The following is a 26,879-nucleotide window of genomic DNA, read 5'->3' as shown; positions in this document are numbered from 1 at the left end:
ATGCTGATCTGTACTGTCACTAGTTATCCAGCTCTGTAGGGCAAATATGTCTGCCTCCATAAATGCAAAACCCATACTATGTAATTATATTTAGCAAATTCTAAGGCAGCGACTTTCAGTTCATCAATGACAATAAGCAACATACTTCTTTAAATAAACCTCTGCAAATATTACACAGTGTAGCTTGGAGGCTTTGATGTATTTGTCTTCTCAAACATATGAAAGATATAAAAAAAAGGAATCAGAGACAAAAAGATCCCCTGGACATGAGAAGAGAAAGAAAATCACCTGGTATTTTTTATTTATTTATTCTGTTGAGCTTCTAGACCCAAATATAAATAGTTAGTTTTAAGAATAATTTCTAAAATGTTATATTGGAATATTTTTAAATTGATTATTTAGATTGACATCTAAGTTATATCGTATCGACTGAAACTGACTACATAATTTTGACTACATCATCCAACCCTAAGGTGAGCAGACAGCACAAAGCATCAATCCGGGCCAATTATTGCATATGGGCATGAAAAATTATTCAGTAGATCTCAAATCAGCCTATTGCCTCGGTCAAAATGTATATAGTAGTCCTTTGTTTGTACTATTATTGCATACTTTCCAAAATCAAGGTGTCTTTTTGACCATGTTTACCCAGTAGTTATACTGCTCATGACGCCTCTTGAAGTGGCTCATCCAGTTTCCAAGGGACTTCAGAGTCTCAGGTGCCAGCTTCTTCCAAATGGCAGGAATGTGGCCGTTAAAAAGGGCCTGAGCCACATCCTCCAGCTCACTGCTCATTCCCACCTCACCAACTAAGGCCTAAAGAAAACAAGACACACCTGAATGCTCTAGAGATGGACTAAAAGGCCAAAGACAAGATGCATGCATGTTTCTAATGTCCCCAGCCTCACCCTTTGCAACTCAGCCAAAGACTGCTGCATGCAAGCCACCAGTTTGTTAAAGCGTTCGAGCTCCTGAAGGAGGACCACTGAGGTCGGAGACACATCGGTGCCAAACTTTTTATGAATCACTTCTATGTCAAACAGCTCAGGAAGTTTGCTCTGGATGTCCTGGGCCACCTGGCTTATCTGCTCTTCCCTCGTAAGGTTTCCACTAGATTCACCTTTAAAGGGGAAATAAAGCACACAAAAATTCCTCCAATCTTAGTTTTTTGAAAGTGAAGAAGTTCTCATACAGGGTATACATCAACAAAATGGTTTTTGGTAGTAGTGGTCTGTGAAATTCCAGTAGAGAAACACATCATACCAGTCCAAGGTTGAAGGTCTATCAGATGAGCCCACATCTCTTTCACTGCCAGGGTGTTATATTCTATCTCTACATTGGAATGAAGACCCAAAACCTCTGGCGTGTTTACCAGCGGCATGCTATTAATCTCAGCTGTAAGACAAAGCAGGTTAAAGCCGTGAGTGCAGGCAAACACTGAGCTGTTTTCTGTCTTACTTCAGAGAGCTGAGGCAGGAGCTCACCAACATATGCTGCCTTTGGCCCAGGCGGAGGTATTTTGTAAACTGCATCTTTGTTTCTGAAGAAGTGGAACTTCTGAAAGGTATGGAAGAGGAAATCCCCAAAGTATTCTTCCATGTAGACAGTCAGGATCCTGCGATCGAAACTATCTATAACTCGCCCGCCATACATCACCTAGTGAGAGGTACAAATTTCGTTTGTAGCATCTGAAACCATACAAGGAAGAACACAGAAGAGCTCATACCACAGCCTTACCTCTCCAATGAGATATTTCAGGCCTTCCCATGGGATATTACCATCTTTTTGCCTGTATGCTTTAGTCAGGTAGGTGTTCAGGATCTCCATACAAACCTGTTAAGGAGAGCTATATCAACACAAAGCTTAGAAGTGTTTTGCACTTCTGTAAATTAAGAGTTGCACCACTTACAAAGAACTCTGACTCGCTGAAGTCATAGGGGACATTCCAGCCAGTCTTTCCATACTTTCTTCTCTCCTGCACCACGGCATGGAAAAAGGCCAGCACATACACTAAGCTTTTGAACATAGGGTGTGGACATGCCTCCAAGGTTTTAGGCGAGATTTTGGAGTACGTGGCCTTCATGTTGAGCTTGAGACCGCTGGGGGGCTCCGTCACTACCTACAAACAACGTCAAAAAGGATTTACATGTCTAGAAATTGTTTGTGAACGTGATTTTCTTATAGCTACATAGAAAAATACTCTTTTAGAGGGGATCCACGTCCAAAAACATTCACATTATTTCACTTGTGAAGTTTGTGAAGAATGGGAAATTCCATTGGGACCAAGTAGCACTAAACTGGTGACTTAGAAACGACACTGTCAAGGAACGCTATGGACAGAGGAAACATGCAAGAGGAGGAGAGTTTAGTGTCGGAGGTCGTGGATGAGTCTCCTCCGTCATACATTTTTTATTTAGAGGAGGAAAGTGGGGAGGAAGATGTTATGGAAGAGGATGCCAGGGCGGCAGAAGCTTGGTTTGGTGTAGAAGGCTTACAGCCGTCCATGTTTGAGCCCTTGCCTCGCAACGCTGCCAGTTCTGTTAGCTCTACGCCTGCTGAAGACACAGACGTCCATCCGACTGAACATTGGGACGTAACTCAATGGTAGTGTAAATGATTCTTATTTCTTATTTCAACCGTTGCGTATATTAGTTGCGACATATGAATCAAGATGCTATGGCTGAAAAAATTTGATTGACAGATGACCGTTGATATATGATTGGCTGAATTTAGGTGTTCAGGCTGACGTATAACTAACTGGCCTGCAGAAGAAAACGAAAAAACTAAACAGATTTTAAGACGGGATTTTTTTTTTTTTATAGAAATTTTCTACATTTCTGGACAATATGGTGTGATAAAGAGTACATTTACATATATGTTTAAGTCAGAATGATTTAAATTTAAATATGACTTCCCTACGACTTTAAGTATGATCAAATCTAATTTAAAAGCAAGCAGGCTTCTTTACTGATTGCCAAATGTCTTTCACCTGGCATCTATGGTTGCTTTACATCTGACCTTTGGATGACAAATGATTACAAACAAAATCCATCCAACATGACCAAGTTTAAGCTATCCTGCTTGAAAAAGTGAGGAGGTCTGTAGATGTAGAAAATCTACTAGAGACGCACCAAAGGGTCCCGCAACTGTAAAGGTGGGAAAAATAGGTTTGATGGATGCTAATTAAAAAATAAATGCTTCTATTTTCAAGTGATTAAATAATTTTACTTCAGCTCTATCTCTAAAACTCTATTAGTTATAATGAGGGTGATGAGATAACAAAACATAAAAAAGGTCCAAATAGTCTGAGTACATTAGCAGAGAGCTATAGAAAGTTTTGCAAATTATTATTAGTGTAAAGAAACAGATATTTTTAGAAGACTACTCGATAGTTACATTTAATTTATCTCTGCTGCCTTAATGATGTCATTACATAAAGTTAAAATATGTAAATCAGTCTTATAGACTTATTCACTGATGGGATCAAGAAGGAATGGAGAAAAAACAGCATCTCAGAAGATTAGGAAATGTGTTTCACCTTCAGAGAGTTTTGTAGAATGCCAACAGGGAACTCCTTGATGGGATTGGTTGTGATCCATAAGCGGAAGTCGGGGTTGGCATCATTGATTTGTTCCAATGTCTTCTCCAGTTCTTTTAACCACTTCACCAGTAAGTGGCAGTTCTGCAGCATCAGCCAATGACCTTGAATGACTGACCTTTTTAACAGATCTAGTGACACCTTCATGATAAAAACAAAACAGTGAACCAAAGGTTTTCCTTTCAGGGGAAGAACTGCTAGCATATACAGCAGAGCATGTTCAGTACCTTATTTTGCCCTTGGCCCATTGCAAGGATCTTGAACCTGTCTGTAAAGCCTGATGCCTCTGCCAGTTTCATGAGATCACTGGCTGGGTCAGTGCCAGGGCTCAAGATGAAAACGGTGGGAGACAAAGCTGTGCTGTGTTTGTAAATTGAAGAAAGGTTGATCACAGGGGGCTGCACAAACCTAAGCAAAAAAAACACAGAGACCTGAGTTTTCTGTTGGAATAAACAACTAATCAACTATTTCAGCCTATATTGGTCAATTTAAGCTCTATCCTATAATAAAATATTATAAATGTATATACATTAGATATATCCAGTTGCACAGCTGTGCCTGAAACCTTGCTATTATTGTTGTACATATCTGATCAGACATTTACATACATTAGTCTTTGGTAGGAGACCCAATTACTTCTTTTCTATATATATATATATATATATATATATATATATATATATATATATATATATATATATATATATATAAATATATATTAGGGATGCACGATATAATCGGCCCCCTATCGGTATCGGCCTGTATCGGCCTTAAAACTGAATATCGGACATCGGCCACCCCACCGATATTTAATCCGATATTTGATCAGCTTCTGAGTTTCTAAAGTCTAAAAAAAAAATACTACTTCTTCTTCTTCCTCAAAAACTTCTTTTTGACAGACTTAAAAACTTCTAAAGACGAGGGAAAAAATATTGATACATTAAAATATCTTCATATGCTGTTTGTTTGTAACAGAACGATGAAATTTCACGATCTTCTGAAAGTAAAATAGATCGATACCGCGTTTTTAAAAATCAATTTGATATCAGCATATGAAAATATATTTGAGTATATTATTTTTCAGAGTATCAGAAATGGATACCAAAACTGCTATTTTCAATGACTACTTATTTTTGTCCAGCTTTAACATCGTTATCGATATCGGTTATCGGCTACATGAGTTTTAAAATATCGGCATATCGGCCAAAATCCCAATATCGTGCATCCCTAATATATATGTATATATATATATATATATATATGTATATATATATATATATATAAAACTTTAGGAAAGCTAAATCTCTACTGTAATTTCGTAAAATTATTGGTAAAATATGCATTGTCAAACTTAATAAATTAAGTCATTAAACCTTTATTACTATGCTCTAAAAATGCCTGATTTCATGAATATGTTGCGCATTAATCAGCTGTTTATTCCGTTCTCGGTCATGATCTTCCCTCCTCTCTGAAGCAGCAGGACGCTGCCGGTCAGCCTCAATGAGAAATCCCTGTTGAGGTTTGGGCCTCGGTCAGGAGCGAGAAAGAAGAGCCCTGATTGGATAACATCTCAAAATGTCACTTCCATTGAGGCTAAACGTCTTAGGGGGTCTATAGAGCAGGGGAAGGTCCTGAAACTGACACACTAACGGACAGTGAAAAGGTTTTCATTATTGAGTCGAGAGAGAAAAGTGATCATTCATTTTGTGAAGTGGTTTCTGGAGATTATTATTTGAGTATTTTCACCCGCTATAGTTATGTGTTTCAACGTTTTTTAATGCAAAATGTAACAATAGGGTCTAATAAACACCATTGAGCCTCCCATGTTTTAAAGGGCAGCAGCCTGAATGGATGCAAACTGTTGTTTGGTACTGGGATTCATTGCACTTTATAAAGAGTCTCACTTCTCTCCCATGGTCACAGTGATGTAGTCAGCCACAGCCCTGAAGAGTCTGTCCACACGGAAGCAGCGCAGTAACAGCAGGGTCTGGAAGGCCGAAAGGTTTTGTTTGTATTCATTGGGAAATGGAGCCTGTTCTGGTGCGTCCAAATCATACCACTAAGGGGGGAAAAACATAAAAATCTCAAACTTACTGTTACCTGATTACATTGATTCCTGTTACATATGGAATGAATTTTGTTCCTTTATTGTTGAATTTATTGTTAAAAATGGGAAATTTGAAAAAAAAAAAATGTAATCTAGAGATAAAATAAAAAACACTTTATGAATAACTTTGCTGTATTCCCTGATCTTTTTTCTAGTTTTGTTAATTATTTTTGCAACTATATTTTTTTTATATCATAAACTTTTCTCCTCCTTTTCTTCAGGATGAGTTTTAGAAACTATTCGTTATACATTTTGTTTTAGAGATCCTATTCTCTTCACTTCTGGGGGCGGGCCGTCCTCATGAGAGAAGAGAGACGGTATTTCGGTTTGTATTGGGCCTGAAGTGAAGAGAATGTCATCCGTATAAAAAAAATATCTGTAAAAAAAAAAAATAGGAAGAAAAAAACTTGTAAAATAAACTACAAAAAATATAGAAAAAAAATCATATAACATGATTGTTTTGTAAATGTCTATTTACAAAGCTTGCTCTTTGCTTGCACTGATTCACTCCACAGTATTTGATCACTTACAGATTTCCAGTCTGAGGAATTTTTATGAATGTCATCAGGAAGAGAGCCAAACTGATCAGGAAAGATCTCGGAAAGTTTGACCACATCCTCCCAGCCCTGGTCAGGAAGCCAATCACATGGCTTCTTTTTGCTGCTTTTTTCCAGAGATAGATTACCTTTAGCCATTTAATAGGGAAAAGAAGAAATAAAAATGTGAGGACCGAGTATGTTTATAGACAATATATATACACAAGGTTTTTCTACATAAATGACCTTTTATAAAAAATTCAAGCTCCTGTTGGGGAGCTCTTCCCTCTCCCTGTTCAACCTTCACCGCCATGTTAAATGAAAAAAGCAGCTTGTGTCTCTGAAACAGCCCTGTGGACATTTAAAGGATTAAGAAATCTACAACATAAACTTTACACCATAAGAATTCCAAATGTCTAAAACTAATCTAACCCAGCTCTTTTACCTGTACAGCCATAGTTGTAAACATCGTATGTCAGAGTGTTGATGATGTTTTGAATCCTTTCGTGTAGAACCGATTCAGACGGAGCACTTTTTATAGACATTTCAAACACTTTCAAGTAGGATGCAAGTGAGTATTGGTACATGCTGTTGACCAGAGCCATGTCTGTCAGTACAAAGAAAAGGATGGCGCCGCGTTTTGCAGCAGGTCTGTAACTGTCTCTGAGTTGATCTATATGCTCTAATGTCTTCTGAGCCAACTGGAGCGTCTCAAATACCTGGTGAATACAGATTTAAAGGTTAACAACTCATGAATGCATTATTTAATAACATAAAAGCAGCAAACCTTAACAAGTCTAACCTCAGTGGCTTTCAGCTTTGTTTTCTCCAGAGTTTTAATGAGATCTGTGTTGTCCAAAATGTTGCCTGTAGAATTGGCCAGCTCTATAAGCAATAAATCTCCAAGATCTTTCAGCAGCTTCTTATTCGCACTGGTCTCTTGGATTAAACGCTCATGTTGCTCTTCTGTGTCTCTTTTCTCCAAGCCCACGATGACGCTCAATAGCTGATCTTCCAGACATTTAAGCGTTACTGTGTGGAACATTCACATAAACATTTACACAGGCAAACCTTGTTTTGAATAAGATCAGATAACAAGCAGAGGTGTCCTGGTGTGGATCATACCGCTGTAATTAATGACTGTGGCTTTCCCAAACACTGTTGGAGTGTATTTAGGGTTAGCCAGCTTGGTGTTGAGATAAAGTCTGAAGTTAGGATCATAATCCACCTCCTTGTCACCGAGCATAATGACATGTCTGCCCTCAGTTCCTCTCAGATTCTTTTCTAGAACATTTTCAATTACTGGGTCGATGTATTCATCCACATCCTGGAAAAGGAACGGATAGCCAAACTTGATGGCCATCTCAAGCTGTTCCAGGAACTCTGGATCGTTGAAAGATGAAATCTGTTGGGAAAGATGTTTACATTTGTTAGGACTAAACTTCAAACGTTACATTTATTACTTTAACCTGAGCCCTGAACCAGGAGACCCTCCTAACCATTAATTGGTTGTACTAGCTGACGGTCTGGAAAAGGTTTTCATGTCCATGTTATATAAAATTTAGAAAATGTAGGAAAAACAGTGATTTTCTGCTATATATATGTCCAAAATGCAATCATTACATTGAATGTGTTTCTTTAGAAAGTAGTTTTCTTGTTAAAACATTAAAATACATACAGAGTGGAAGAAAAAAATATTTACAACTGCCCTAATAAAGATTGAAAAATGAGTACTCGAAAACATGGAGGGTGACAAGTGCTGGAAAAATAAATAAATGCCTAATGAATTAAGTATTAAAAGTGTTAATTTATTAAAACTGGAAATAAATACATAATCTATTTAATACACATAATGAATTATATGCATCTATGTTCAATTAATAGATTTTATTTTAAGAGAATATAATTATTTCATTAATCATGTCATACTCTTGCGCTGAAGCTCACAACAAATTAATTTAAACTGTCACATCAAACAAAGACAAAGGACAACATCCGTTTCCATAGAAACCCAGACGTCTGATTGGCTGTTTCTTACTAAGCCAGATAAGACAAGTTCTTCATGGTATTCTTTTACCCTATTGTAAACATTCAGCTAAAAAGCTTGTAAATACATTTCTAATGCATGTTGCTATTTAAATATTGCAAATTGGGTGAGCAGCTCCAGCCGCTCATTTCATGGTTTGGTGTCTAAAATGTTCATGAGAAAATGTGAGCAGGCGTTAGTCAGTGGGCGGGGCTAACCTTCATTCTACTGAGGTTTCTGGTAGCTCCCACCACAGCTCATTCATAAGGTCATTGGATATACACTATATTGCCAAAAGTATTTGCTCACCCATCCAAATTATTGGAATCAGGTGTTCCAATCACTTCCATGGCCACAGGTGTATAAATTCAAGCACCTAGGCATGCAGACTGTTTTTACAAACATTTGTGAAAGAATGGGTCGCTCTCAGGAGCTCAGTGAATTCCAGCGTGGAACTGTGATAGGATGCCACCTGTGCAACAAATCCAGTCGTGAAATTTCCTCGCTCCTAAATATTCCACAGTCAACTGTCAGCTGTATTATAAGAAAATGGAAGTGTTTGGGAACGACAGCAACTCAGCCACGAAGTGGTAGGCCACGTAAACTGACGGAGCGGGGTCAGCGGATGCTGACGCGCATAGTGCGAAGAGGTCGCCAACTTTCTGCAGAGTCAATCACTACAGACCTCCAAACTTCATGTGGCCTTCAGATTAGCTCAAGAACAGTGCGCAGAGAGCTTCATGGAATGGGTTTCCATGGTCGAGCAGCTGCATCCAAGCCATACATCACCAAGTGCAATGCAAAGCGTCGGATGCGGTGGTGTAAAGCACGCCGCCACTGGACTCTAGAGCAGTGGAGACGCGTTCTCTGGAGTGACGAATCGCGCTTCTCCATCTGGCAATCTGATGGACGGGTCTGGGTTTGGCGGTTGCCAGGAGAACGGTACTTGTCTGACTGCATTGTGCCAAGTGTAAAGTTTGGTGGAGGGGGGATTATGGTGTGGGGTTGTTTTTCAGGAGCTGGGCTTGGCCCCTTAGTTCCAGTGAAAGGAACTCTGAATGCTTCAGCATACCAAGACATTTTGGACAATTCCATGCTCCCAACTTTGTGGGAACAGTTTGGAGCTGGCCCCTTCCTCTTCCAACATGACTGTGCACCAGTGCACAAAGCAAGGTCCAAAAGACATGGATGACAGAGTCTGGTGTGGATGAACTTGACTGGCCTGCACAGAGTCCTGACCTCAACCCGATAGAACACCTTTGGGATGAATTAGAGCGGAGACTGAGAGCCAGGCCTTCTCGTCCAACATCAGTGTGCGACCTCACAAATGCGCTTCTGGAAGAATGGTCAAAAATTCCCATAAACACACTCCTAAACCTTGTGGACAGCCTTCCCAGAAGAGTTGAAGCTGTTCTAGCTGCAAAGGGTGGACCGACGTCATATTGAACCCTATGGATTAGGAACGGGATGTCACTTAAGCTCATATGTGAGTCAAGGCAGGTGAGCAAATACTTTTGGCAATATAGTGTATTTCAGACCAAACTAGCAATATAGAGGCTGGATTTGCTCACACAGTTTGCTTATATGACTCGCAGCACATTTTAGATTTTGTGAAAAAGAAAATCAGGAAGAAGTTGTCTTATTTTGCTTAGTTAGATATTTGGGAGGATTCTCAGTCATCCAGCTTGAAAAGTTTAGTTTTCTAGAAGACGTTTGGCCTGTCTTCCACCACCAGTTAGAACTGAGGAAGCCTATTGGATAAGAGAATAAGCATCCTCTCGAAAACTTCATGTTCATGCTTCTTCATGCTTTGCTCGGTTAGGAACATCCAATCGGACATCACGATTTGATAAACTGGCGGTAGTCCCGCCTCGCTGACTTTGATAGATGTGTGACAGTTTACATTAATTCATGGTCTGCTTACATGTAGGAATATGAAGTAATTTATTAAATTATTAAATAATTACATTTACATCATAAAATAAAATCATGCTATTCAACAGAGGTCCGCATAATCAATTGTATATTATTAAATACGTCCTGTAGTCAAATTTTGATTAATCAATTATGTGTACAAAAATTATTTCATTATGTAATTCTTTACTGAATCATGGCCCTTGTCATCCTACATAGAAAAAATCCTTTCTATTATATATAAAAAGCAGCAAGTTAAAAAAAACATGAGAAAGAAGTTGTTTTATTAGGCACATTTTTACCGTGAGATTGTTGGTTTTTTCTTTCTTTTTAATCCAGTTGTATGCCTGCTGCTGAGGATCAATACACAGTGCAAAGCGACTTCCTTTGGTTGTCAGGATTCCGTTCTGTACAGACAGCTCATCGGGGGGCAACCCCTCAGAGCCCCATCTGTTGCAGATCAAATACACAGTAAGTACTTTCATAATCAGTATTGTATGTAAAAGAACCAAAAATTAATCTAAAATGTATTTTTTGTCATGTTTTTAAACATCTTTTTTTGAGAAAAATTATAATATCTTTACAATTACTCATTTCTCATGTTGAGGATCAAATATCGATGATGTAAGCAGGAGCAACTCCCCCATGACGTCACATCCCTGCGACAGAGTTTGCTTAAAGCCCTTGTCACACCTTGTATTAGACTAGCTTATGCCTGACATATGAAAAATCTGGCAAAATGCTGGCATACGTTGGATAAGTTATTGGTACGTGTTTTATAAGTTATGAGCACGCTGAAGTATGTTGAAGCACACTGAAACACATGGCACACGTCGACATACCCTGCGTATGTATATGTTACAGGTAAGTTATTTGATCGTTGAAATACGTTAAGTCAGAGGTCTTCAACAGGGGGTCTGTGACCCCTAGGGGCTCCACAGAGGTACTGCATAGGGGTCGCAAAGGTTTTGGTTGATTAGACTTTTTTATTTTTTATATTTCCCCCTGCAGTTTTTTCCACCAATTGAAATGTCTTCAAATGCACATTAACATGAATTCAAATGGAGGCAGAAGATGTCTTTCAGTCATCAATGCTCACATTCAGTGACACACAGGAGCTCTTTCAAGTTGGGCACCGTTTCATTCACAACACCTGTCCCATCAACCAGGAATCAGAATCAGAAATACTTTCATAATCCCAAGTAGGAATTACATTCCTTACATGACACCATCTGTAATAGAATGACTATAGGACCAGTTTGATAGAACACTATTTCACACAATATATATAATTAGGGGGTCCCCGCTCCATCTCGCCATCAGTCTTGGGGTCCTAGGCCTGGAAAAAGGGGTTGAAGACCCCTGCATTAAGTGAAAGTAACTCATAAGAAGTGGCGTCTAGCTTATCCAAAAGTTATGAGTATGTTTATAACTTACACGTAACGCATGTCAATGTATTTGACGTGTTCCAGACGACGGCTGAACGCGTTTCTAACTTACAGCTACTGGCAGTTTTTGTTATGAAAAGGGGTTCACAGTTCAGTTCTCCTCCAGACTGTATCACCATCATAGGGTGATCGAGAAGGTGATTGTAATCAGACCCGGCGGCATGGGCGGGCATTGTGGGGCCGTGCCCGCCCACGGAGGCGCCCGTGCCCGCCCTGGACTGGCAGCCGTCTTTTTTTTTTTTTTCCTTTAACTCAGCGTAGCCAGCTTTCTATTATTCCTCTCTCATTCTGTCAATCATACAATTCAACTAATCAAACCGACGACTAAATATAACATCCAATCAAACAACAGAGCGGGCGGGAGTTGCGGGACACTGAGTAAAACATACTTAACATTCGCACATGCTTTAAATCCATCTGGTCACCAGCCAGTGCGCGTCGGTATGGATATTCAGGTTTATTTTCAAAGCAATAAAGGGACAAGTACTGAAAACAGAGCAAATGAGAGTGGCCAGGGAGCAGTTTCTGCAGGAAATGTAAGCAAGACAGTCAGCACTGAAGTAAAAAACGCTTTTCCAATCAGTTTATTTTTAAATAAATCAAATGATGACAATAGAGTTTCAGGTGCAATATAGTCATTGCAGCATATTTGTGATCTATGTGCCTGGACTGGGTCCAGCTTGAATTTACACAGAAAAGGTTAGCAAATACATCAGCTTTACATTTCCTAAAGCAAACCTATTTCAGTGCAAAGCTCATCTAAAAAGGGCTAATAAGGTATATGAAAGTCTTAATGCTGTTTGTTTCCCAGTGTAAATATTATATATTGCATGCTTTCTCTTTCTCCTGCAGGGTAATTTGTGTCTCTTAAAAAAAAAAAAAAATGAAATGAGCACAGAACATTTAAACCTGAATAATGCCTCTGACTGAATGATTTAAGCTCAAAGTTACACCTTACTGTGTTTTATGAGGTCAGACTTTATAACCCGCAGTCAATACTGCACTCAGATTTCTAAATAGTTCACTTTGAAAGACTCTGATTCAAACTAGGAGTTAACTTTTGAGTTATTTGAATGGCCACAGCACTACACTATTGTTTATTTTTTTATATTTTGTGGATCTTTGACTATTTAATCTTGACCTAATTGTACCTAAAATTTTATCAATAACAATGTTCAACTAGAAAATTTCTAAAGAAATTTTGAGGGGGGCCACCTACTGCCCGTCTGGGTAACTGGGCCAATACGGCCCTGGCAAGTGACGTCGGGGCTCCCCAGACCAACTGCTTACGCCTTTGAGGGCTGCTGAGGGAAGGAAAGAGGGCCAAGTCATGGGCAAAGAGAGCTGTGTGCCACTTGTGCTGAAATCTGGGAAATAGACGTGCACAGCATATGATGCACAAGGGTAATATGGGTTGTCCATATTGAACAACCATTGCAGTGATGAAATCACCATTGGCGGGCCTCGCCCGCCTTCTAAGAGCCATTGCAGTGATGAAATCACCAATGGCGGGCTCCACCCGCATGCTCAGAGCCATTGCAGTGATGAAATTACTAATGGCTATGAGCAATATGCCAGAATGTATGAGTGTGTATAAGGAAGAGGCTTTTATTCCGTAGAGTCCCTGTAGTCTTATTTTGAAAGTCTATCATGGATGTGCATCAAAAGATGGGTCATGCCCAGCAGTGATATAGAATCCATTTCCACATAAATCACTGGTTTTCCATGTTATTAGGTGAATAGCTGCTGTATTACAGAGTAAATGGGAGACTTTTATTGTGAAATTTGCTCTGGGGTGTGTTTTGAAAAGGTCACTAGAGTCTAATAAAAACAACCTGGAAGAGTTTGGGTCATAATGTTGAGCCATTTGCATCAATTATTGCATTAGTATAATCTAGAGGCTTTTATTTTGTAGGGTCCCTGGAGTCTTATTTTGAAAGTCCAACAGAGTTGTGTTTAGAGAAAATGTTCAGACCCAGCAATGATAGTTGATGACTTTCCAATCATTAAATCACTCTTTTTTCCATGTTATTAGGGCAGTAGATGAAGATGAAATGGGAGGCTTTTATTTTGAAATTTGCCTTAGGGTGTGTTTTAAACAGTCTCCTAGAGTCTATTGTCTAAAATGGGGTTGAGTTTGGGTCATAATGTTGAGCCATATAGGGCAATAAATATATGTAAAAAATATAGAGGCTTTTATTTTGTAGGGTCCCTGGAGTCTTATTTTGAAAGTCTATCAGTGTTGAGTGGCAAGGGAAGTGTCATGGACAGCAGTCATATAGTATCCATTTCCCAATGTTAAATCAGTGCTTTCACCCTCCATTAGATTAATATGTGCTGTTTAAAACAGCAGAGGTAAAATCTCTTTGAAGCACGGTTACCTTGACAACGCTTAACGAGCCTGTCAGTGACAGAGAGAAAAGCGCAGCACTATCGTTCCTTCGCTCTCAGGCTTTTTTGAATGGGAGGAACAGCTCCGAACAAACGACTGCTGAGCAAAAACCGTATGAGTTATTGAAAAAATTTCTTCACCGTGAGCATCAGCAATCCTTCGACTCCAACTATGCCAACTTTGGTGTATGTGTGTCATTCACAACAATATTTATGACGAGTTGAAAACACATAATCATGTTCGTTTTTCTCCCCTCTTCTGCTCCAAAACCAATGGAAAAATGCTCTGATTCTCATCGACTTTAGGTCGGTCTGGAGGGTTTTTAAGGAAAAGTATTAATCCTACCGTAATTCGGAAGACATTGTGTGAGTCCAGAGGTTTCAGCCTACAAACTGACCAAAAATGGTGACTGTAGCTCCAAATATGTGGCCGTGAGGCAAGAACAAAATGTTTTAACTTAAAAAAACGGCCGCCTCACACTAAGATGTCAGCAGCTGCACTGAGGCAGGCTGATGCAGAAGCTAACTGTCAGCTAGCTTCCAGGTGCTCCCCCTCCAAACAAACGACTGCTGAGCAAAAACCGTAAAAGGTATTTGAAAAATTCTTTCAGTGAAAGCAACATCTATCCTTTGTCTCAGACTGGGTTAACTTTCATGTTTGTAGGTCTTTCACAACCCAAAACGAAGCACAAACAAAATGGCTGACCCCACCTGCTCCTCCCTTTGTTTTAACTGCAGCATCACACTGTCACTCATCTTTAAGCTGCTAAAGCACCCCTCCGAACAAACGACTGCTGAGTAAAAACCGTAAAAGGTATCTGAAAAATTATTTTTATCTAAGCGACAGCTATATCTTGTCTTCAATTGGAGTAACTTTCATGGCTGTAGGTCATCTACAACCTGAATGGAAAGAGAAAGAAGGATAGATGTTTCTTTCACTGAAAGAATTTTTCAAATACCTTTTACGGTTTTTGCTCAGCAGTCGTTTGTTTGGAGGGTAAGCACCTGGAAGCTAGCTGACAGTTAGCTTCTGCAGCAGGCAGAGTGAAGCAGGCTGTCGTTTTTTTAAGATAAAACATTTTGTTCTTGCCTCACGGCCACATATTTATAGCTAGAGTCACCATTTTTGGTCAGTTTGTAGGCTGAAAGCTCTGGACTCACACAATGTCTTCGGAATTATGGTAGGATTAATACTTTTCCTTAAAAACCCTCCAGACCGACCTAAAGTCGATCAAAATCAGAGCCGTTTTTCATTGGTTTTGGAGCAGAAGAGGGGAGAAAAACGAATGACATTATGTGTTTTAAACTCGTCATAAATATTGTTCTGAATGACACACATACACCAAAGTTGGCATAGTTGGAGTCGAAGGATTGCTGATGCTCACGGTGAAGAAATTTTTTGAATAACTCATACGGTTTTTGCTAAGCAGTCGTTTGTTCGGAGCTGTTCCTCCTATTTAAAAAAGCCTGAGAGCGAAGGAACGATAGTGCTGCGCTTTTCTCTCTGTCACAGACAGGCTCGTTAAGCGTTGTCAAGGTAACCGTGCTTCAAACAGATTTTACCTCTGCTGTTTTAAACAGCACATATTAATCTAATGGAGGGTGAAAGCACTGATTTAACATTGGGAAATGGATACTATATGACTGCTGTCCATGACACTTCACTTGCCACTCAACACTGATAGACTTTCAAAATAAGACTCCAGGGACCCTACAAAATAAAAGCCTCTATATTTTTTACATATATTTATTGCCCTATATGGCTCAACATTATGACCCAAACTCAACCCCATTTTAGAGAATAGACTCTAGGAGACTGTTTATAACACACCCTAAGGCAAATTTCAAAATAAAAGCCTCCCATTTCATCTTCATCTACTGCCCTAATAACATGGAAAAAAAGAGTGATTTAACGATTGGAAAGTCATGAACTATCATTGCTGGATCTGAACATTTTCTCTAAACACAACTCTGTTGGACTTTCAAAATAAGACTCCAGGGACCCTACAAAATAAAAGCCTCTAGATTATACTAATGCAATAATTGATGCAAATGGCTCAACATTATGACCCAAACTCTTCCAGGTTGTTTTTATTAGACTCTAGTGACCTTTTCAAAACACACCCCAGAGCAAATTTCACAATAAAAGTCTCCCATTTACTCTTTAATACAGCAGCTATTCACCTAATAACATGGAAAACCAGTGATTTAACATTTGGAAATGGATTCTATATCACTGCTGGGCATGACCCATCTTTTGATGCACATCCATGATAGACTTTCAAAATAACACTACAGGGACTCTACAGAATAAAAGCCTCTTCCTTATACACACTCATACATTCTGGCATATTGCTCATAGCCATTTGTAATTTCATCACTGCAATGGCTCTGAGCATGCGGGTGGAGCCCGCCATTGGTGATTTCATCACTGCAATGGCTCTTAGAAGGCGGGCGAGGCCCGCCAATGGTGATTTCATCACTGCAATGGCTCATAGCAGGCGGGCGGAGCCCGCCATTGGTGATTTTTTTCATTGCTGCAAGGGCTCCTAGCAGGCGGGCAGAGCCCGCCAACTGCGCTTTACCCACTGCGGTTCAATATGGACAACCCATATTACCCCTGTGCATCATATGCTGTGCATGTCTATTTCCCAGATTTCAGCACAAGTGGCACACAGCTCTCTTTGCCCATGACTTGGCCCTCTTTCCTTCCCTCAGCAGCCCTCAAAGGCGTAAGCAGTTGGTCTGGGGAGCCCCGACGTCACTTGCCAGGGCCGTATTGGCCCAGTTACCCAGACGGGCAGTAGGTGGCCCCCCTCAAAATTTCTTTAGAAATTTTCTAGTTTTTCAGTTGCTCCACTCTAGTGTGGGGACATTGTGTGGGTCCAGAGATTTCAGTCTACAAACGGACCAAAAATGGTGACTCTAGCTATAAATATGTGGCCGTGAGGGCGATTTTAAAATGTTTTTTGGTCTTAAAAAAACGGCTGCCTCACACTCTAGTTTTTCAGTTGCTCCACTCTAGCAGGCAGGATTTTGCTAAAACTTTGTGGCGCTTGAAGTCTGATTATACAAAAACCGTAGCAGTTATCAACATGCCGTCTTCAGTTTTATGCAGACGAAGGATTTATCTAGAAACTGAGCTTTAAACTGTTTTTCTACGTGAATGTATGCCGACACAGTGAAGCGCTGTTTTTTATGCTTTTTTTTACCTCTCCCCATTCATTTCCTATGGGATTTTTTTTGCGACATTTTCGCTAATAATTCGCAAACCTTCGGACTAATGAGAAAGTTTTATACAAGCACACATCACCCCATTGGTCGGGACGCGTGTGCCAACTTTGGGCCCGATCCGACAAACCGTGCGGGACTAGTTACGCGCCGAAGTTTCGGTGGCGAGGAGAACTATAAGCTTGAATAATAATACGCGGAATAAATATGTGCAATAGTAGTAGGTGGGCCATGCCTTCGGCATGTGGCCCCCCAATAAATCTTTTTAAACAAAATACAGATATAACAAGTATCCAGTTTCTGAATGATTGTAAAAAAAATCTTGTTTCTACCAGCAGCTGGGGGAGACATTAGAACATGGTTCAGAAAACCTGTCAGGACACATTTTTTTCTAACACTAAGAATCAAACAAATGCTGATTTCTAATTCAGCAAATTATTCTTAAAAGATTTTAAAATTATTTTAATAAATGTTTTTATAAAGATTTGAAATTTCTTTTACTAAATGAATGGTCACAAAGCTAGTGCTAAGCTTGAAGTAAATCAAATCTTTACTGAAAAAGTGTGCCCCCCCCCAAAAAATGGAATGCCCCCCCTTTAATTTCTTTCTGCAGCTGGGTCTGATTGTAATGGATCCTCCCTGCGTTCACATCCACGACCAACAAACTTCCTAGCAGACATGAAGCTGAATCTGCTGCGACTGCAAACCTTCTTTGTTTCTTTTTCTTTATTTATTTTTTTTAGGGCAGGGGGTAAACAACAGCTAGGTTAATACCGCGATCAAAGACATCTTTTTATGCAGACCAGGCTCCCCTGAGGACACTGGCTTGTGCATCATTTCATGGGGATTACACTGTCGTGCATTATGCATAATCAGGCTTTAATTGGACAGAAGTTCTGGACTCGTTATGAATACGCTATGTATACACCCAAAATTGAAAAAATACATAGAAAGTTCAGCGTATGCCAGAGTTTTTATGAGATTCTGGTATGTTAGGCAAATGCTGTCTAAATTGGCAAGGTGTGTCAGGGCCCGAAGGAGCAGGATTCCATCCCACACGCTGATGTCTGCGGCTCTCTGGCCTCCAAAGGGTAAGCTGGTTCTCAGCTGAGGCTACGCCATAGCCACCAAAACCTCTGTTTCCGCTAGCTGAATCAGACTGCATTTTGCCTACGATGCAAAAGAGCTGAACGTGGTGTTTTGTTGAACAAGTTGAACGCACTTTTTGCTTAAACTGTGAAACCACCAGACCATGACCCATTTGTTCAGCTGGTGTTTGGAACTGTGCTGCTGCCGTCAGAGCCGCTGCTACAAGCTACCTGCTGCCTTATAAGGACGCCCGTGATAAGGCTGCTGTGAGTGACACAACTAAGGCCTGCAAAGTTTCCTTCTGCTGTCTGTATCAGAACACCTGTTGGATCTGCCAACCTGCCCCTGCATTCACCTGAGAAAACAAGTAAACATCCTTTTTTGCCTCTGGTGCTTATGAAATTCACTGCTTGGGTGAATGAGAGTAAAATAGATGTTTTACATGTATTGTTCATGTTTTATCTGAAATAAGCTTTCTGATTCAACCGCTGATGGTTTTAAGTAAGAGTTCTGAACTGAATGCTGATGCTCACTGAGTCTGACTGAAAGATCCATGCTGTGTGTTACTATCTGCTTAATACCTTCTTTCCTATTTGTTTGAAGAGTCAGGCTACAGGTTATAGTCAGGCTATTTTGTCAGTCTTCTAACCCTTTTTGTTCTAGCTGGGCCCGCCCCACCCCGGTGCCAGCTGAGCTAACCCATTCTTTTCCAGCCACTACATTTTAATGCATTCCTGTGTCATTATTCATTTTTCACTGTTTGATTGCATTTAATGTCTCCACACCAGGGTTATTCATATTTATCAGCTGGTATTTTGAAGGAAACTTTGAATTCTTTAAGCCTTAAAACTTGAACATCCCTCAGAGACTCTTGAACGGATTCTTTACTTTTGCTTATTTTCAGTCCTGTTTAGTGTTTACGTAGTTAATGGAGACAATAATACTGCTATGAGGATTATTGGCTAATAAAGGTACCACTGTATTTTAACCCATCATCTTTTGTGGTTATTTTATGCAGTAAATGATAATCATTCAGATACACCCTACTTGGTTTGAATGAAAAGAGACAATTTCTTTGGTTTGTCATTAATAACTCAGCCGATAGACATAGTCTAAGTTACTAAATTACTGAAGGCAACTGGAAATCCAACTTTACTTAAATGACTTAGAACCCTGGTGAGAAAATAACAGTTATAATCATCTAACTAACACTTATTAATTGGTTATAACTCCTAACTCTAGCTATTTAATATATTCATAACCTTTTAGCAAACTTGCACAACACTCACCTGCTGATCTCTTCTTCATCAGCAAGAAGGCTTTCCACCTTGAAAGGCTGACTCAGGGGGATGCCTCTTTCCTGAACATCCTTAACCCATATTTGATGCACCATTTCATTCCTAAACCCCCAGCTGAAGGGCCCTGCATAGCTCAGGAAAGCAGCAGAGACCAAGCAGTCACCAAGGAGGTGCGCACGTCTCTGCTTCAACTCGTCCAAGTCTCTCGCCCATCTGAGGGTGTAAAAAAATAAACGAAAACAGGCTTTGTACACGTTTTCTAAGTCTAGAATCTAGACCAAGATCAGATCATTTCAGAACTTTCTAGCAGTATACTGGAACTTTGCCAGCTTTTAACTATGGGTTGAAGTCAACAACTGTGGGGCTCCATAAAATATGAATGCTTTATGAATGAGTAATGTAAAAGTATGGATTCCTTTTCCTAAACATGTTCCCTATAAAAGAAGATCCAGACATATTACAGACCTGCGAAGGCCTATAGATTAGAGCCAACAGAGAATCCTGAAACAAACCAAGACAAAGTTTTAAAGAGAATTAATGAGATAAAAAAACATTAACCGTTTGTTTTCTGAGCTTAAGCCAGAGATGAGTTTGTCAGCAGCTGTAAGCCTCCTCTCCATGACTTCTGCCTCTCCCTGAAGGATATGCTTTTCCTTGATAGCAGCTTTGTACTTTTCCTCAAGAGCTTGCAACTCTGCCTGGATACTGCTAAGCTCATTTTGAATGCATCCCAGGTCCTTCTTGCTCTTAAAGAAATCCTTTTCTAGGCGTGCCACCTAAAAAGAATAGTCCTTTTTTATTTTACCATTGTAGTTTTTTACAGCAGTGAAGAAAAGCAGGAATGGAGAATCTGAATTACTTTATCTCTCTTGGGCTTAATTTTCTTGGCGGTCTCACAGTAGCCTATGATTGCTTTCACAAACTTGAGCATCCCTGAGCCAGCTTTGCTGATTGATTGCATTTCCTCTGGGGTTGTATGTAGGCTCTTTATGAAACCTGGTCAGTTCCAATCAGAGAACATAAAATAATTAGATGTGGATTGTTAGTAAACACACCACAAATTATAGTTTTAATCCCAATTTATAGCGTGTTCTCTCCGAAAACATGCTATAAATCTCATTTGAGCCACTTACCTTTGACTGTCGTTAACTGGCTATTAGTTATCGAATCACAATCCATTTCCATCAGGGAGCGAAGGAAGTTGGCTTCAGACATCATTCCCTTTGCTGACTGCCAGCTGATTTCTTTATAGTTGCACAGCACCAGAATGCACTCACAGACCACTTGGACTTGTTTAGGTGGCTTGGCAAAAGACCTACAAGAGGCACCAGGGAGAAAGAGAGCGTCAATAGAAGGGAACTTGTTTCGTTCGTTAATAAGCTAATAAGCTAAAAATAATTTGTCTGGTATTGTAGCGATACATTGGCAGTTTTTTTTTTAGATAGAGCAACATATTAGCCGGCCGATATTTGGTTGTTTTTCTTGAATCTGTATTGGCTGACACTTGGAGGAAGTTCCTGATTCATTGGTGCATTAAGCAGCCAAGCCATTAGCTCACATGATGCACAGCTATCATCGCTCCATTTGCTAGCAATTTATGATGTTTTCTTTGAAGGGACAGCGTACCTTCAACAAACATAGCTCCAAAATAAACTTCACTTTATATTTAATCCCTTTACCTGTCCGGCCAAAAGCCTGAAATCTCTGCGACCGTTTTGAAGACTTGCTCCTTCATAAATTGTCTTCACCTAAAAAAAGCTACGCCTTTTTGTTTTTTGGTTCTTTTTGGCTACTCTGATCAAAAATTGCGCTGCACTACTGCCTATGTAATTATAAACAACTAACTTTATGGTACGGGAACACTTTTATTGAATAAATATTTGTTAAAGAAATGCCCTAATTTTTAAAATACAAATCCCAATTTATTACACACTGTCCATTAAATTTGTTGAAAGATACGTTTTTCTGTTTAAATTGAGACTTGTATAACATTTGTTATCACTCTGTTATTTTGATCATGTAAATGGAGGCAGAAAAAGAATCCTCCTCTCAAAAAATGTCAGCAAATATTAGGGATCTGTCTATCGATCTATCTCTAAATTTTATGATAACACAGATATTTTTGCACATTGTTTTATCAGCCAAAAGACAATTGTGTGATCACCGGATCTCGGCGACATCAGATTTCTTCAGGTCTTGCAGGGCGTGACGGGCTGATTCCAATTCTGGCAAAGCTTCAGCCAAGGAATTTTCAGCTTCTTTCTTTTCAACAGCTAGGACTTTGTTTTGTTCCTCAATTTCTTTTGCTTTTTTGTTAGCCATAGATCTTTTGTCCTCAGCTGAAAGGGAAAAAACATTTATTGATCTTGAGGGGTTTGCTTTGAATTGGCCAAACATAACAAATACATACATTTCTAGAGCTAATAGCTAAACCTTACAGGCATTTACTGACCTTCACTTTTGTTTATGGTGATGTTTTCCAGTAGGGTTGCACAAGCTTTTGACCTTTCAGCAAGGACCACCTTCTGATCTGCAAGCTGGACATTTAGTCCAGCCAGCTCTTTGCTGGCTTCCTTCATTTTATCCAGCCCACTCTCTAAACGCTTGCACTGACCTATAAACGGGGAAAAAAATCCTCAAAAACTCACCACTGTGCAGCAATTAGCTGGTATTGTGCATCAAATCAGCTATAGTGCTTCAATAATATATCCCCATGTTCTTACCTGAGAAACTGTTTTCTTTTTCCTCCAAGAGATTACAGTATGTGTTTATAAAGTCCAAGTAGTTCTTTGGAGTAACATAATTGAATCGTCTAAATTTTTGCAGGAATAGCTTGCTGTATTCATCCACAGAGCCATGAACCATGCAAACATGTTGTATAACGGCTTCAGTGTGTGCTTTAGGGATCATTGGATTTTCACCTGTAAAATTACAAACATTAAAAGAGCGAGTTAGAGAAAAGGGCCCGATGGTATCCATAAGGTGGTGTCTTGACAGCTACTATACAGAACTTTAGTGCAACAAAAGCCTGTCAGATGAAACCAGACTGAATTGGTGAAAAAGGTAGACTTACACACACGTAAGAGATTAGATAATTATGCAAAAGAGGCAAAAAAGTTGTGAAATCTATTTTATACAGTAGCCACTGTCTTTCGGCTGGCTACCTGGCTACCAGCCAAATGGAAGCCCACTTCCCTGCAAATCCCAGCAGAATCCCCTCCAACTCCCAGCCACTGGAGTGACCCCCTCCCTCTCCTGGACGTGCATATTTTTTAATCTGATTTACCCTTTCACTGAATTACAGGCTCTGACCAGGAGATGACTCTTCTTTTTAGATATTAATGTCAAATCAGGATGGAAAGAATATTTTACTACAAAGATTGATGTTTAAAAAGGAATTGTAGGGGACCAGCAAGGAAAGTGAGGAAATTTTGAATGGCTACTACTGTAAAATCAACAAAACATCCAAAAAGCATTTAAACCATTGATTGTCTTTGCAACTTTTAGGTATACATTAACTTCTATGAATCTCCATCCTGAACTAAAGCTGCAGAATGCAGACTTCGCACTCTTCTCAGTGCTTTCTACTGTGTCATCTATTTATGCTTAAATTTATAATTCCAGTATTATTCCTCGGCAGAGTTTGGCTTAACACTCAGCTGTTCTGCGCTCAGTTTTCTTAAAGTGAGTGTAGGGCTGCACTTATCAGTTATTTTAGTAATCAACTCATCTATTGAGAATTTTTTGATTGATTGATTGATTAATCTAAATCTCTGTTTAAGTGTGTTGATTTTTGTGTACTTCTTTTGCATGTCTTTTTTAATATAGATTTTACACTTTAAGGTTTTTTTTCTCTAGTTTATTTATTTGGTAGCTCCCTATTTGTTTATTATTTACAAGGAATTGCAAAAAAGTGATAACAATAAAAATTATTGAAACCTTTATACTGTGGTTTCCTTGGACATTTTGTTTAATAAAAAAGACCATGAAATTAAATAACCATTAAAAAAAAGTTTTAGTAAATTCAAAATTCTAAATAAGAAATAATTTGGAATATAACTAAAATATTTTAAACATATTTTTCCAGCACCAGAATGATCCATAAAATAATGATGAGAAATAGCAGACCAATGAAAGAGTGTGCCACTGCTTCTAGTGCTTGTGGAGGCCATGGCAGGAACCAGTCTATCACAGTGTTGTTCATCAGTCCTTGGAAGAAAATAAACATCATTAGTAGGACAGAATAAATGAAAGCTATTCAGAGAATTAAGGGAAGTGTAATTTCACCTGGAAAGTTTCTGCAGCGTGTCCTCAAGGTGTCTCCAACTGGAGACATGCATAGGACCACATGCAGATTACTAGCACTCTTATTGACAAAATACTGCCATAAACTCTGTTTGGAGGGACCTGCTCCCATTTTCAGAGCCTCATCACGAAGCTCATTGAGAATAGACTCCTTCTCATCATCGGGGAACAAAGCAGGAACTATGCCTAAAAAGAGGCTGAATAATTAGTGACTGTTCTGTTTCTGTAGATGGATTATGTTCTGTAATGGCCAGAGTGACATATCTAACCTGATGTGAGCATGTTGTTAATTAGTTCCAGGAAGCCTTCCTCAGCAACATGGGCATCCGTAAAGAGGAAAACCATCTTCTTGTTTTCAATTCCAAGCTTTAAGTAGAGGGTTTTCAAATCCTCACGGAAGTTGGACTCATTATATCCTCTGCTTAGAGTTATCTCAAACACCTGACAACGACAATTTTCTCTTACTCTAAGCGATCACATCATTTCCTTCTGCTTTATGTGCAACACTGAAATTGCTCTTAATTTGAATAATTGAATAGGTGTTCCTTCTTGCAATCATATTCCTTCCCTTTAGACATATATTCGGTTTGTTGCCTCAATGAACTTTTTTTTATTATTGTACAAGAAAACTGGTAAATTGAAAGCTAAAGGACATGTGAACCCATTTACTTTGATACCCCTAAATAAAATCTTGTTGGGATCCCGCCCTCTTGATAAACAACCAATCACAATCACTTTATTATTTTTATGTAAAGTCGTGCACCTCTCTGGAGACTTCGGAAACAGTTGGGACGACCTATTCCCTACGACGCAACTTTCTTAATAGTATTTTAGTTTGCATAGATTTCTAATTATACATTTTAGCTTTATATGCGTTTGATCACTGGTAAAAAAAAAAAATGTTTCTCTACCTCACAGCCAGCAGTGAAAGCGGCAAGTTTGGTAAGGGACTGTTTGCCAGAGCCTCCAACTCCAACAAGCAGTGCGTGGCCCCGATCGATGCGGATGATGCGGTGAACCCGGGTCAGATGTTCCAGAGCATCATCAAACAGGACTAGTTTCATCCTTGGCTTCTTCTCATTGTATTCCTCAAGTATTAACTATGGATTAGAAGGAGAAATAGTGGGTAAATATGCTCAAAAGTCCTGGATAAATACAATATTAGATGTTCAGACTTCAGGCACAGCCTACTACTCCCACTGATATCAGTGAACTTGCCTCAAGTATTGCTTTCGAGCATTCATAGTCTTGGAGTTCTTCATAAACTCTTGGTTCCGATTCACTCAGAGCTGTCCTGTAGTCGGCATAAAGTATTGGGTCCCTCATCACTTCCTCCATTTCTGACTTAAAGTGGTCTTCAACCAGCTTCTTTATGTGACTTTGGACCTTTCGGTGAAATAAAAAGAATACATTTTAAAACACAGAAAAGTTTGGGTCTACATTTTTTTTTCTCAACACGCTAACTCACAATTGACAGTCAAAACTATTGTTAATTAACCTACCAACGTTTTGTCAGTTTCATCAATAAGTCTGTCATGGAAGACTCTCAAACACTCATTTCGCCAGACACGCACAAACTGGCTGACAGTCAAAAAACTGCAAGAAAAGCAGAAAATTATTGGAAAAAAGGCAGATTTTCCTTAAATCTGTTATCAGAGAAAATAAAGTAGGTCAGACTTGTCTGGTTTGGTGAGGATCAGTCCATTGTAGACTCTGGATAAGTCCCTCAGGTTGAAGATGTAGTGGAATTTGGATGGAGTCGGGGGAAGATCTTTGGTGATGTGTTTGTAAAGTTCTAGGGTGCATTCTGTGACTGTATCACACACCTTCTTAATAGCTGTCTCAAACAGCTAAAAAAACACAAAAAACATCAGGTTTGTTATAAAATAACAGCATGAAATTTTATGTGTTAAACAGTAACTTACATTGGTGTGGCCCTTGATAATAGAGGCATAGATAAGGTGGAGCGACTCCATAGTGGGAAAGGGACTGCTGAAAACACTAAAGAGTGAGATGAAGCGTGGATCCACCTCATTCCTACCACCTCCTGCCTTCCCCATGGCAGCAATAAAGATGAGGTCTTTAAGGAATTTGTAGTTGAGTTCCTTTCCTCTGTCATAAAGTCCGCCTCGGTCTAATAGCAGCTTTAGAAGTGCAATAGGCTGTTGTGTCCCATAAGTATCCACCTGGGTAGCAAAATAGGATGATCACACCAGTTTCCTCACCAGGTTAATAAAAAACATATTTAACAGAGATTTTGGTGCGGGTACCTTTGGTATATTCATGTCATCAATAAATATCAGCAGTCTCTTCCCCATTGTAGGTCCATATATGTCTCTGCTCCTTTTCTCCACATTAACCTCGAAGTTTCTCTGCACGTCCATTGAAGTTGTTCTTGATGAGAAGTTGATATTCAGATTGATCTATACAGAAATAAGACTTAAAGTTAGTTATTCAGGATCAAGGTACGTATCCAAAACCATGCAAATGTTTTTCTATCACTTCAATGTTTTCATATCAAATCACTTGAAAACCTCAAATTTCAATGACAATTCATGTCAAGTAGGAGTTTATAGTTATTTAACACTAAGCAAAACAAACAAAAGAATAAATTAAAATTGTGTGTGCTGTATTTGCAGAGGTGCCAAACGTATAAATGTTTCTTACTCAAGTAGAAGTATAAATCATACTGTTTAAAAACACTTTTGTAGAAGTTAGAGTATCAACCTTTTATTCAACTACTGTAAGAGTGTAAGTATAAAAGTAAAAGTAATGCAGGAAAAAATGTTAAGGAAATAAGCTTTACTGCACTACTTTATTAAAGGAAAATTCTTTGACAATTCTGTATGATAATCTCCCTATAGTTAATTGTCTTAGTTTAATAATTAATGGATAGAGAGTCATATTTCATTTTGCATCATTTGGAAAAACTATAT

The 26,879-nt window shown here is 39.2% G+C and overlaps 1 protein-coding gene across 1 annotated transcript in view; it reads right to left on the bottom strand.

Moving 5' to 3' along the window:
- Positions 1 to 26,879, bottom strand: part of dnah10 (dynein axonemal heavy chain 10) — a 75,698-nt gene that overhangs the window by 3,128 nt on the left and 45,691 nt on the right. The window contains exons 45-75 of the mRNA XM_038304315.1: positions 26,214 to 26,366; positions 25,869 to 26,129; positions 25,621 to 25,793; positions 25,446 to 25,539; positions 25,162 to 25,329; positions 24,855 to 25,043; positions 24,213 to 24,384; positions 23,926 to 24,129; positions 23,767 to 23,847; positions 22,362 to 22,559; positions 22,091 to 22,252; positions 21,803 to 21,977; positions 20,772 to 20,953; positions 20,498 to 20,634; positions 20,197 to 20,414; positions 19,630 to 19,851; positions 10,484 to 10,631; positions 7,367 to 7,646; positions 7,044 to 7,273; positions 6,687 to 6,960; positions 6,488 to 6,592; positions 6,236 to 6,390; positions 5,503 to 5,657; positions 3,826 to 4,006; positions 3,539 to 3,739; positions 1,910 to 2,119; positions 1,738 to 1,833; positions 1,485 to 1,656; positions 1,264 to 1,395; positions 909 to 1,120; positions 649 to 816 (exon numbers count right to left, since the gene is read on the bottom strand). Coding sequence (XP_038160243.1) covers positions 649 to 816; positions 909 to 1,120; positions 1,264 to 1,395; positions 1,485 to 1,656; positions 1,738 to 1,833; positions 1,910 to 2,119; positions 3,539 to 3,739; positions 3,826 to 4,006; positions 5,503 to 5,657; positions 6,236 to 6,390; positions 6,488 to 6,592; positions 6,687 to 6,960; positions 7,044 to 7,273; positions 7,367 to 7,646; positions 10,484 to 10,631; positions 19,630 to 19,851; positions 20,197 to 20,414; positions 20,498 to 20,634; positions 20,772 to 20,953; positions 21,803 to 21,977; positions 22,091 to 22,252; positions 22,362 to 22,559; positions 23,767 to 23,847; positions 23,926 to 24,129; positions 24,213 to 24,384; positions 24,855 to 25,043; positions 25,162 to 25,329; positions 25,446 to 25,539; positions 25,621 to 25,793; positions 25,869 to 26,129; positions 26,214 to 26,366 — 5,508 coding nt within the window. The remainder of the gene's footprint in view (positions 1 to 648; positions 817 to 908; positions 1,121 to 1,263; positions 1,396 to 1,484; positions 1,657 to 1,737; positions 1,834 to 1,909; positions 2,120 to 3,538; positions 3,740 to 3,825; positions 4,007 to 5,502; positions 5,658 to 6,235; positions 6,391 to 6,487; positions 6,593 to 6,686; positions 6,961 to 7,043; positions 7,274 to 7,366; positions 7,647 to 10,483; positions 10,632 to 19,629; positions 19,852 to 20,196; positions 20,415 to 20,497; positions 20,635 to 20,771; positions 20,954 to 21,802; positions 21,978 to 22,090; positions 22,253 to 22,361; positions 22,560 to 23,766; positions 23,848 to 23,925; positions 24,130 to 24,212; positions 24,385 to 24,854; positions 25,044 to 25,161; positions 25,330 to 25,445; positions 25,540 to 25,620; positions 25,794 to 25,868; positions 26,130 to 26,213; positions 26,367 to 26,879) is intronic.

This window comes from Cyprinodon tularosa, unplaced genomic scaffold, assembly GCF_016077235.1.
Source record: "Cyprinodon tularosa strain WSP-4 unplaced genomic scaffold, ASM1607723v1 ctg531, whole genome shotgun sequence".
Taxonomy (NCBI): Eukaryota; Metazoa; Chordata; class Actinopteri; order Cyprinodontiformes; family Cyprinodontidae; genus Cyprinodon; species Cyprinodon tularosa.
Note: the sequence above shows the minus strand (reverse complement) of the source record. Positions and strands in the feature narration are given on the sequence as shown.